At 36.1% G+C, this 11324-nt stretch overlaps 1 protein-coding gene across 3 annotated transcripts in view; it reads left to right on the top strand.

The window, feature by feature from the left end:
- Positions 1-420: 420 nt before the first annotated feature.
- Positions 421-11324, top strand: part of LOC132644873 (protein LNK2) — a 29844-nt gene continuing 18940 nt past the window's right edge. For 2 of the 3 annotated variants that reach the window (XM_060361522.1, XM_060361520.1), the window contains exon 1: positions 421-734. Coding sequence is in view for 1 of the 3 variants with exons in the window: in XM_060361523.1 (XP_060217506.1) it covers positions 711-734 (24 nt within the window). In the remaining 2 variants the exon portion in view is untranslated. The remainder of the gene's footprint in view (positions 735-11324) is intronic. The other variant, XM_060361523.1, reaches the window with a different exon arrangement.

The raw sequence follows: 11324 nt of genomic DNA, 5'->3' as shown, positions 1-11324 counted from the left end.
GGGTTATTACAGAACCGAAGTTCGAACTAACACACGAGCACAATAATTAGCTGATCTCTTGACAAAAGACAAGAAAATTAAGTCACACACTAGTGCTTCTAATAATCATGGATAATTAACCAAAATAAGAATTAGTACCGCAAGATTTCTCGAATGCTTGATTAATCAAAGGTTGTCAATCTCCAACTGTTGATGTGAAATGCTCCTTTATACGTATCGTATTTATGGAAAATTTTCCATTTAAGTCGATTTTTCCCGTTGGACCTCTAATTGTGGCCCAAAAAGGTGAAATAGACAAACAAAACCAGTAGAAATTCAGTATTAGATCAGACAATAGTAGCCACAACTTTAGATACGCTTATTAGCACGTGTAAAGACTCAATTCCATACAAATTAATCCACTCGCCTCAAGTAGACCTGGGTCCCACGCGCTCCATAAGTCCAAACACAACCACAAACTTCCTCTGTACACACAACACAGAGTCTCTTCTCGTACCCCGCCAAAAAAAAAAAAAGAAGCCAAAATTACTATGTGAATCTCCGACATACGTCTTGTCTGAATATTAGTTTCCTCTGTGAATATTGATTTTCAGTGACTCGTTTTTTGTTTTGGTTGAAATGTATAAGTTGATCCAGTGAAGAAAAATCGGCCATGTTTGAGCTAAATTTGAAGCGCTTAAGAGTAGATACACATTGTCGGTTTTATAGATATGTTTGATTGGAACGACCAAGAGGTGCGTTAAGTTTCTTTCCATGAAATAAACTGAATGTGGTGCTCTTTATTCCTTTCCGTTTGATGTCTTTCATTAATTATATATTTCTCTTTAACTCAAAGCTATTACCAGTAGGCTTGCATTGGATCCTTATTCAGCTATTAGTTTTATCACAACCAAGTTTTATTTTTTATTAAAATTGAACAACAACAACAACATGCCCAGTGTGATCTTAGGGAGGGTGGGATGTACGCTGACCTTAAACCTGTTATTGTTAAATTGAATAACAATGTCCTGGATTTTCTTTCTTTCCTTCTTCTGTAATTCTGTTAGATATGTGCAATTTAAATTGGAATTCCAAAAAGTAAGCTGTTGTTCAACAATCTATTCCCTTAAGTGAAATCATAGCTTAAAAAGAGCTTGGTTGATGTTACTGGACTAACTTAGTCAGTGAGATTAATTGGAGAACTAAGTTAGTTTGAGTGGTAAATATAAGAAAAAATAGATGTAATGGCCAGTTTTTGAGCCGGTAATTAAAGTTTAGTCACCCTTTAAAGTAGCCACCTTTTAAGGCGGAAATAATATAGGGACAAAATATAACCTTAACTAAAACATGGAACAACTCTAGCACACAGTGCTAGAGCTTAAAACTTTGACAAATGGAACTCCAGCACAGTAGAAAGTCCCTGGAGTTTGAGATTTCAGGAACGATTGATGGAGAACTGAAAGTTGAGACTCCATGAATTTTTCTTAGGGTTTGAAATACTAAGAATTTTGCTAGGAGTTTGAACCGTGTCAGTTCTCTCTCCAGGAACATTTCCTGGAGCTTGTATTTTAAGTTGCGCCAAAGTTTAAAGGTGTCTATGTTTTAGTTTAGGGGTATGATAGTCCAAATCATGTTGCCGCATTAAAAAGTGGCTAATGTGTGATTAGTTTTCAAACGCTGGTTAAAGCTCGATTAGCGGTTCAAAAAGGAGCTATTTGCCAATTTCTCCCTAAACATAAGGATACATAAGAGCCAGTTCGGTCCTCAAAAAAAAAAAAAAAAGCGCCAGTTTGGCTTGGTTTGTAGACTATGGAAATGTACATTCTTCATCATTAAGGGATAATAATTATCTATTCAACATCACTAGTTTGATAAAGTAATACTTGGTTATAAGCTAGAACGGTTAATTTTTTTTTGTCAAAGCTAGCAAGGACTGATTATTATGAGAAACTGATTGAGAAAATATGACTAAAATAGATGAAATAATCTGAACTAAAGTGGTCCAAAACATGGTGAAATAATCTCAAATAGGTGGCCCTAGATATGGTGAAATAATCTGAACTGAAGTGTCTTAAACATGTTGTTTTATTGTATAGAAAGTCGCAGTAGGTTAAAGGTGAACTTCGTAGAAATATGACAAGGTTTGCTGGGGCTTTTAGTACAGAGCACAATTTGAAGTGTAGTCTTCAGTGAAGAAATGCACAAATGACGGAAAAAAAAGAGGAAAGAACTGTTAACGCAGAGAACAATTTTTTTTGAGCATGAAATAAGTAAATTGTTGTTTACGTCAAACTGTAAATAAATCAAATTATATGAATTATAAGTCATTTTAATTAAGTTCGAAAATCATTTTAATTTTCGACCAGATTCAAAGTTACATTTTAAGTTCAGTGGCTAGTTATTAAGTTCGTAGCTTTCATTTCTCATTATTAACAAATTCATTCCTAAATGTTTTTGTAAAAATGAAAATGTCACTTTGCCAACTATGTTTATTGTTTTGTGATACCCTCTTAGATGTACAGCTCATCCACAATGAGACCTGGGCTTTGCGCCTCGTGTCTGCATTAAATCCTCACTAAAGCAAAGTGCCTGAGGTGTAAAAAGCACGTCCTAAGGAGATAGTTTAGCCTTTAGAAATTCTGGTTGCTCATCTTGGAATTATTGATACATGATAAACGAGAAACAAAATCATGCGCATTGCTGGTAGCCAGTGGCGGACCCATGTACAATTTTTGGGTGCTCCAGCACCCATTAAATTCAGTCACGGAGTGTATAGCTGTATAGAAAATATAAAGTAAACAGATATAAATAGTTAATAGAGCACCCCCGAACTCAAAATCCTGGGTCCGCCACTGCTGGTAGCAACAAAAACATATTATTTTAGAATGTGTGTGAGTTATCTTCTAATTGTGATGAATTCAATACCAATCAAGCAGAAGAGGGAGTTAGCTGGATCAGTGATTTAGATCTTTTAGATGGCCAAGTATCGTAGATATGACTCGTTATGAGGAATCTTGGAAACAGGTGTTAGTGGAACAGAAAGAAAGGTTAACCTTTCACAAAATTCAGTTGTGTTTCTAAGAAAATTTGACTTAATGGTTGAATGTCTTTGATCTATGGTATGGGTTTAAATGTGATTTTGCCTTGTAGCTTTTGGAGTGTCAAGATGAGGTAACAAGGGTGTTGGATGACAAATTACCTCAACCTATGAATTAATGAAGGTGGAACAGAGGGCTTTCTCTTTGCCCAATTATTTGTCCATCTTTAAATTCTAACTCTTCAATAGAATCATCATTTTATGCTTTAGATATATGTTACTTTTCCATATAAAAATTGTCAATAGCTTACTGAAATGAGATGTTTTTCTATTTCTGAAACATGTTGTAATGTTCTGATAAGAATCGGGTTACTTGAATAAAAATAAGAAAATAATGCGGAAGCGAAAATATGAAGATTAAAGACGGAATTTAAAGATATGCGAAATTCGAGAATAAAATCCCCAAATTTCAAGATTAAGTGCTAAGAATCCTAATTGATTTTAATATTCAAATTAGCGGATTAAAGCTAATTATGATTTATGATACTAATAGAGTCCATAAAATAACTTAGATCAAAAGGTGATCTAGACCCCTATTTCGAAGAAATTAGACACAATAATTAGTATAAGACTAATTACCTTCTTTAATTTACGAATAAGAACCAAAGATATCAAGTTAAGAATTAATGTACCTTCTAAAGAATGCTTCTTGTAAGGTTGCAAAATAAATCCATTGTCGAGAAACTCTCAAATAATAATAATATTGTCTACTCAAAAATAACAAAATCCATCCCTTTATATAGGGGAATCCTATCCCAAATAGTGTGGGATTCGAATCCCAGTTTTATGGAAATAAAACCTAACTAGGAACTTTAAACTAAACAAAGCATGTAAAAGTAATACCAAACTCTTCCCTAACAAGACAAGAAAAAGTGCCCAAAGATGAACCAAAAAGACCCAATTTGGGCGTAACTTTCCAGCCCCTATGTTGGGCGTGGGTTTGAGCCCTTTTGGGCTTGAAGGTTTAGCATTTTGGCCATGAAAAATCAGCTTCTTTGGGGTCCTTTGGGTCTCCATGTGGCAATTCCTTTGGGCTCTCTTTGGGCCTCCACGTGGCATGAAAAACCAGCTTCTTTGGGCTCTCCTTTGGGGCTCTATATGGGCCCCAATCTTCCTCCTCTTGGGTTTGAACTTGGATAGGAAATACATATAGCTCTTAGTCTACTCTTCGCCACATTCTCGTGCTCGTTCTTGGGCTTTCCTTCCACAATAAAATTGTTTAACTTACATGAATAACTACCCTTTAGCAGGTCCTTACCTTTAGTAACTACCTTTTCAATATTACCAACTATAATTACTATTTAATGAACATATGTATTTTAACGAGTGTATTTGTTTGTTTTCAAATACATATTTTTTCTATAGCTACATTTATGGATTTTTGTTGTATTTGATGTCATTTCAACAAAATTTCAAATACATCGTACATTCAAACTATATATGAAGTTAAATACATTGAAAAATCCGTGTATTTGAAAACACTGTTCATATATTCAATGTATTTGAATGGATTTCAATAAAATGTCAAATACATTGTGTACATTCAAACTACATATGAAGCCAAATACATTTAAATTTTCGTGTATTTGAAAACAATGTTCATATATTCAACCAAATACACTGTTCATATATTCAACCAAATACACTGTTAACAAAAACACTCAAAAAATACAAAAAACACTCAAATCCGCAAATCTGAGCCATTTTCCGGCCATATCTGAGATATACATTGTTCATATATTCAGCAAAATACACTGTTAACAAATACACTCAAAAAATACAAAAAACACTCAAATACGCAGATTTGAGCCAGCTACAAAATGAAAAAAAGATTAATGATGATGTATAATATGTGGAAGATCAGTTGGTCTGCGAGTGAATTAGTTGTATTTGGATGCGCCGACGCGAAAAATAGACCAGATTTGATTCTCTCCGTCGTTTCACCATGCCATCTACGATGATGCTGAGGTTCGTCTTCAAATGTTCAAAGCCGGTCCAGATGAGAGAAGGGGGAGAGAGAGAGACGGTTGTTTTGGTTGGGATCCGCTAGAGTCGTCGCCGGAGCTTCGAAACTGTGGCGGGGCAGTTGTAGTGAGGAGGGAGAGAGAAAGTTTTTTAGGGTTTTGAGAGGATGGAAAATCTGAAATGGATAGTGAGTGGGAATAGAAAAAGGTATATGTATTTGAGTATGTGTTTTGATAGAGCTACCAATTGTAATTTAGAAAAGTGAATTAGCTACTAATTATAATTAAATAAAAGGATAGTTATTAGTAATAATTAGGTCTTAAAAAAAGCTACAACCAGTAAAAATTTCAATAAATATCTTCTTGATTTTTCCGTTGAAGGCCGTCAAAGTATTAATATGTGTATGCCACCGTGGATGCTATCATGTTCTCCAAACGTCTTCTTCCTAATTAGTGGCAATGAATCCTTTTCTGTGATAAGATAACCTAGCTAAAATTAGGGACCGAGGATCTAACTAAGTGTCTAAGTGTTCACAGGTTTGAGAGCTAGATAATTTTTTTTTTTTTTATTAGTACCAGTTTCAAAAAAAAAAAAAAAAAGAGCTAGATAATTTTTTTTTGTTTTTTTGTTTTGAAATTGGTAACTGTAGAGCTAGATAAAAAGTTATGAGAAACAAAATCATAAAGCTGCAGAATGCATCAAATGAGCGTACTGCATGATGGAGTATTTGTGAAGTGAATCTTCATCTGGCCTCTTCAATGAAGGATGTATATCTTTGTAACCATCCATTATCCAAGCTATATGTTGAATTTAGTATCTTATATAAAAAAACTCCAATTTCAGTGTGGGGGTCTCTCCTGTTTCTAGGATTTGGCTGTACAAGCAATGCAAATATTGCATAGCTTGGCAGTAGTCAATTCTCAGTGATTATTGCAAGTCTGATAGGTCGGTGAAACTGTCCCTCTAGCTAAAGCCAAGCCTCTTCATTCATTCATGGCAATTGGTCTAGCAAGGAAGAAGTGAGCTCTAGCCTTAGTGGCTTTTCGATGATTTCGATCAGACACAAGCTGAGAGTGGTGCTCTAGCTCCCACTGAGCTCATGATTTATTTCAAAATTTTGAAGGTGAATTAATAAAGAGAGACAACAAGTAATATGACTTACTTGAGAATCTTGCACAATGCTGATGATTGGGCATATCACCCTTATAGCATTCTGCCTTACCTTTTGCTTCTGTGTCCACAATTCTGCCTAGTAACTAAAAGGTAAAGGCTGATTTACTGTTGAAAGTGTGTATTAGAATACATTGATGAGAAGAGCATATAAAAAATGAAAGCCCAGCTTCAATCCCAATTCCCGAATATCTCAAAACAGAGAAATAACCAAACTAGAATCATAAGGCTAGTTGTTGATAATATGTCTCAGGATATTATAGAAATAAAATAGATTGCTGCATTATCTCTAAAAAATTTGCAGTAAATCTATCAGTAGCTAACTTTTGGGATTTCAAATTATTTTTTGTTAGAGTCCTTTGTGGTTTGAATTTGGTGTTGGTTTCCTACTTCTTTGTGATTTGATTTTACAGATAAGTCAGTAGCATTTTTTTTTTAAGTTAGGAATTCCAGCTATAAATGTATGTCTCTGAGTTATTAATAAAATAATTCCCTTTGACAACATTGCCAATATTTTTCTCTAAGTTTTTCTATGTTATTGCCCTAAAATTCCTTATTAAAAACCAACATTAGTAAGCAATAAAAGCTCCCTGAAAACTAGGGAACTAATAACAGAGAGCAGTCATGACCCGTAGGGGTGTCCGAGTTGGTTGAGCAGAGGATCCCCAAATGGGGGGTCTCAGGTTCGAAATAGCCTGCATGCTTTCTCGGTCGAGCTCGTTGCACGGGGTTTGCCTAGTGCGGTTTACCTCTCCTGTGTGGTTTGCGGGCTTGTTGGTTTTTACCAAAGAAATTAGGGATATAGCAGAAAAAGTCCAAGAGAAAATAAATACTGACAATGCAGTCAAAGGGAATTATTTTATTAATAACTCAGAGACATACATTTATAGCTGAACTTGCTAACTAAAAAAAAAAGAAAAATGTGCTAATGACTCATCTAGAAAATCAAACCACAAAGAAGTAGAAAACTAACTCCTAAATTCAAGCCACTGGGGACTCTAAGAAAAATAATTTGAAATCCTAAAAGTTAGCAACTGATAAACTGATTTTCAAGAAAAGAAATCTGTTAGAGATAGTGCAGTTATCTGTTTTATTTCTGCAATATCTTGAGACATATTGTCAACACTCCTCCTTGGATCAGGAATTGTAGATTGTAGTCTTGTCTAGAATTGACCTCGTGAATAAATCTGCCGATTCATCTTTGGTCTTGCAGTTAACTTGATTCATTTCTCCAAGTTGTAGCTCTTGATTATCAACAAAACAAAAGATTCTGGCTTGTGTTCAACTGAGAAGTTTTTACCTCTCATTTTAACTCGTAAAATCTCATGCTTAGTGGCATCAAAGATTCGAGAATACTTGTCTTCATATAACAATTTAAATCCTTTTACCACTAGCTAGCCAACAATCAACATATTTTAATCAATATCAGGCACGTAAAGGACATTTGAACTTGTTTTTGTACCTGAACTTGTTTTGATTGCAACGGTCCCTTTTCCTTTCGCGGGAATATAGTCACCATTCCCGATTCTGACTTTCTTGGTTCCCCTTGACATCAACTCGTTAAAAGATTTCGATCATATGTCATGGTTTGTACAGCCACTGTCAATCATCTAAAAATCAGATTTCTTGGTTGAAAAATATGTTGCCACAAATAAGGGGTCTTCTTCTTCTTCATTGGTGAGTTGGGCATCTGCTTCATATTTTGGAGATTTGCTTTTGCAAATCATTGCTTCATGACCAAGTTGGTTGCAGATCTTGCACAGTGCATCTGACCTCTTCCAACATTTAAATGGAGGATGACCTTGTTTTCCATAGTGCTGACAAGGTGGGTAATTTTTCTTTGAATTATTACCCTTGCTTTGAGTCCTGTGGTAGGCTGTTAAGGCTCCTTCAGCCATACCATCTTGCCTCATAAGCCTCCTTTGCTCTTGTGCCTGCAATAAGGGCAGCCCGATGCACTAAGCTCCCACTATGCGCGGGGTCCGGGGAAGGGCCGGACCACAAGGGTCTATTGTACGCAGCCTTACCTTGCATTTCTGCAAGAGGCTATTTCCACGGCTCGAACCCGTGACCTCCTGGTCACATGGCAGCAACTTTACCAGTTACGTCAAGGCTCCCCTTCCTCTTGTGCCTGCAATGTATTTAGCAATTCTGCCAAGGTAATCTTGGAGAGATCTTTTGTGTTTTTCAAGGTAATTATGGATACTTCGTATCTTTCAGGCACTGTAACAAGAATTTTTTCAACTATTCTTGAATCTTTAAATTTAGTGCCAAACAATGTTACTTTGTTACAATGCCAAGAAGACGGTCTGAGTACTCTTTGACGGTCTCAGATTCCTTCATCTTTTTGCAACTCGAATTCCCTTACTAAATTCAACACCTTCATGCCCTGTATTCTTTCATCTCCTGTGTATTCTTCCTTCAGATAATCCCAAATTTCTTTTGCTGTTTTGAGAGCCATAACTCTCGTGAAAATTCTTGCAAACACCCGAGCAAACAAAGTTGCTTTCGCCTTTGATTTTGTGAATTTCTTTTCTTTTTGTCTTTTGATTTGGGCCATGGTGGGATTATTTGGCAGTGGAAGAACATCATAATCCTCTTCCACGGTCTCCCAAAGATCTAAAGCCTCGAGATAAGTCTCTATTCTTACTGCCCAGAGATGGTAATTCTCACCGTCAACGACAAGAAGAGCAATTTGAGAAAACCTATTTTCAGAATCCATCTCTTCACTCACAGGTCCCTCAAGAAAATGGCTCTAGATACCAATTGTAGTTTTTTAACAAAGAAATTAGGAAATAACAGAGAAAGTCTGAGAGAAAATAAATACTGACAATGCAGTCAAAGGGAATTATTTTATTAATAACTCAGAGACATACATTCATAGCTGCACTTCCTAACTAAAAAAGAGAAAAATGTGCTAATGACTTATCTAGAAAATCAAACCACAAAGAAGTAGGAAACTAACTCCTAAATTCAAGCCATAGAGGACTCTAAAAAAATAATTTGAAATCCTTAAAGTTAGCTACTGATAAACTGATTTTCAACAGAAGAAATCTCTTAGAGATAATGCAGTTATCTGATTTATTTCTGCAATATACTAAGACATATTGTCAACAGGGCTATTACACTAGAACGGGGTTTACCCTGTGCGCATCCGAAGAGTAGCGGTTGTGGGTTGCCTTGTCATAAAAAACAGGGAGCAGTCATTATTGTCCTCTTTTACCCCCCAAAAGTTGGTGGTGACGTCACCACACCCAACTTGTTAGAAGGTCCACTCAAAAGGAGGACATGGAAGCGGCTTGGTGATATGTTAGCAACCTGATCCACATGTAAATGCTTGACTTCAAGTTCTTTGTTCTGCACCTGTTCCCTAACAAAGTAAAAAATTCAAAAGCAACATATTTCATTTTGATGTGGAAAAAAAAAGATCTGATAGATGTAACACCTTACTTCATAAAAAAAAAAGATATGATAGAATTGTTGTGAGAAGTAAATGCAGGGGAAAATATTATTAAGATGCGTAAAGTACATTATTACACCGAGCCCTATTATAGACAATCCATTACAATCCTTTTTCATGTGGGACAATATATACTTTAATATTCTAACACTCCCCCTTAAGCTGGTGCATTTAAATCATATGTACCGAGCTTGTGACAGATGTAACTAATACGAGGACCAATTAGGGACTTGGTGAAAATATCTGCAAGCTGATCACTTAACTTCACAAATTTTGTAACAGTATCTCCTGAGAGTATCTTTACTGTGATAAAATAACATTCAATTTGAATGGGCTTAGTCCTCATGAAATACCGGATATTGATGCAATATGAAGTGCCACTTGGTTATCACACATAAGTTCCATCGGACTGATTTCTCCAAATTTAATTCTATAAACACCTCTTCGATCCACACTAGCTCACAAGTTGCTACATCCATTGCTGGATATTTTGCTTCTGCACTAGATCGAGCAACCATATTACGTTTCTTACTCTTTCATGACACCAAATTACCTCCTGCTAAAACACAATATCTAGATGTAGAATATCTATCAGAAGCTGATCCTGCGCAATTAACATATGCATATCCAACAATCTGCTCCTGGCCTCGATCCTTAAAGAGTAGTCCTTTGGCTAGAGTTGATTTTATATATCGCAGTATAGGGACAACTGCATCCCAATGACTATAACATGAAGAATTCATAAACTGACTTACAACACTCACATGAAAAGAAATGTCAGGTCTAGGCACTGTGAGATAATTTAACTTATCAACTGGCCGCCTATATCTTCCAAGATCACCGAGTGGCTCCCCCTAGGCCCTATCCTAGCAAGAGTTTAACATTTAGATCTATAGGAGTGTCAATGGGTCCACATCTTGTCATTCTTATCTCCTCAAGAATGTCTAAGACATACTTTCGCTGTGAAGTAACAATGCTTGATCTGGATTGAGCAACCTCAATACCTAGAAATTACTTCAGTCTGCCAAGGTCTTTAGTCTAAAAGTGCTGAAAGAGATGTTGCTTCAAATTAGTGATACCATCCGGATCATTGCCAGTGATAATATTGTCAGCATAAATAAACCACCAAATCAATACAGATTTGGAGTAGAATGATGATAAATCACACAGTGATCAGCTTCACTACGAGTCATGCCAAACTTCTGAATCTGAATTCTGTGCTGAACTTCCCAAATCAGGCTTGAGGAGACTGTTCCGGACCATAGAATGATCGGGCGATCAACATACAAGGCTACTAAACTCCCTCTGATCAACAAAACAAGGTGGTTGCTCCATATAAACTTCATCATCAAAGATCACCGTCGAGAAAAGTATTCTTAATGTCTTAGTGTCTTACTGATAAAGAGACCAATAGCGGACAACAACCATGGATAGAAAAAGACGGACGTATGCTATTTTAGCCATGGGAGAGAAATTATCACTGTAATCAAGCTCAAATATTTGAGTATGAGGCGAGCCTTAAATCGACCAACTCGGCCGTCTGGACTAACTTTGACCGCGTAAAACCAACGGCAACCAACTGATGATTGAAGAGAAGGAAGAAAAGGAAGAGGAACATGCTACCAAGCACCACTAGCGTGTATAGCATAAATC

This window comes from Lycium barbarum, chromosome 6 (assembly GCF_019175385.1).
Source record: "Lycium barbarum isolate Lr01 chromosome 6, ASM1917538v2, whole genome shotgun sequence".
In the NCBI taxonomy this organism is placed as follows: Eukaryota; Viridiplantae; Streptophyta; class Magnoliopsida; order Solanales; family Solanaceae; genus Lycium; species Lycium barbarum.
This window is presented reverse-complemented; position numbering and strand designations above follow the sequence as displayed.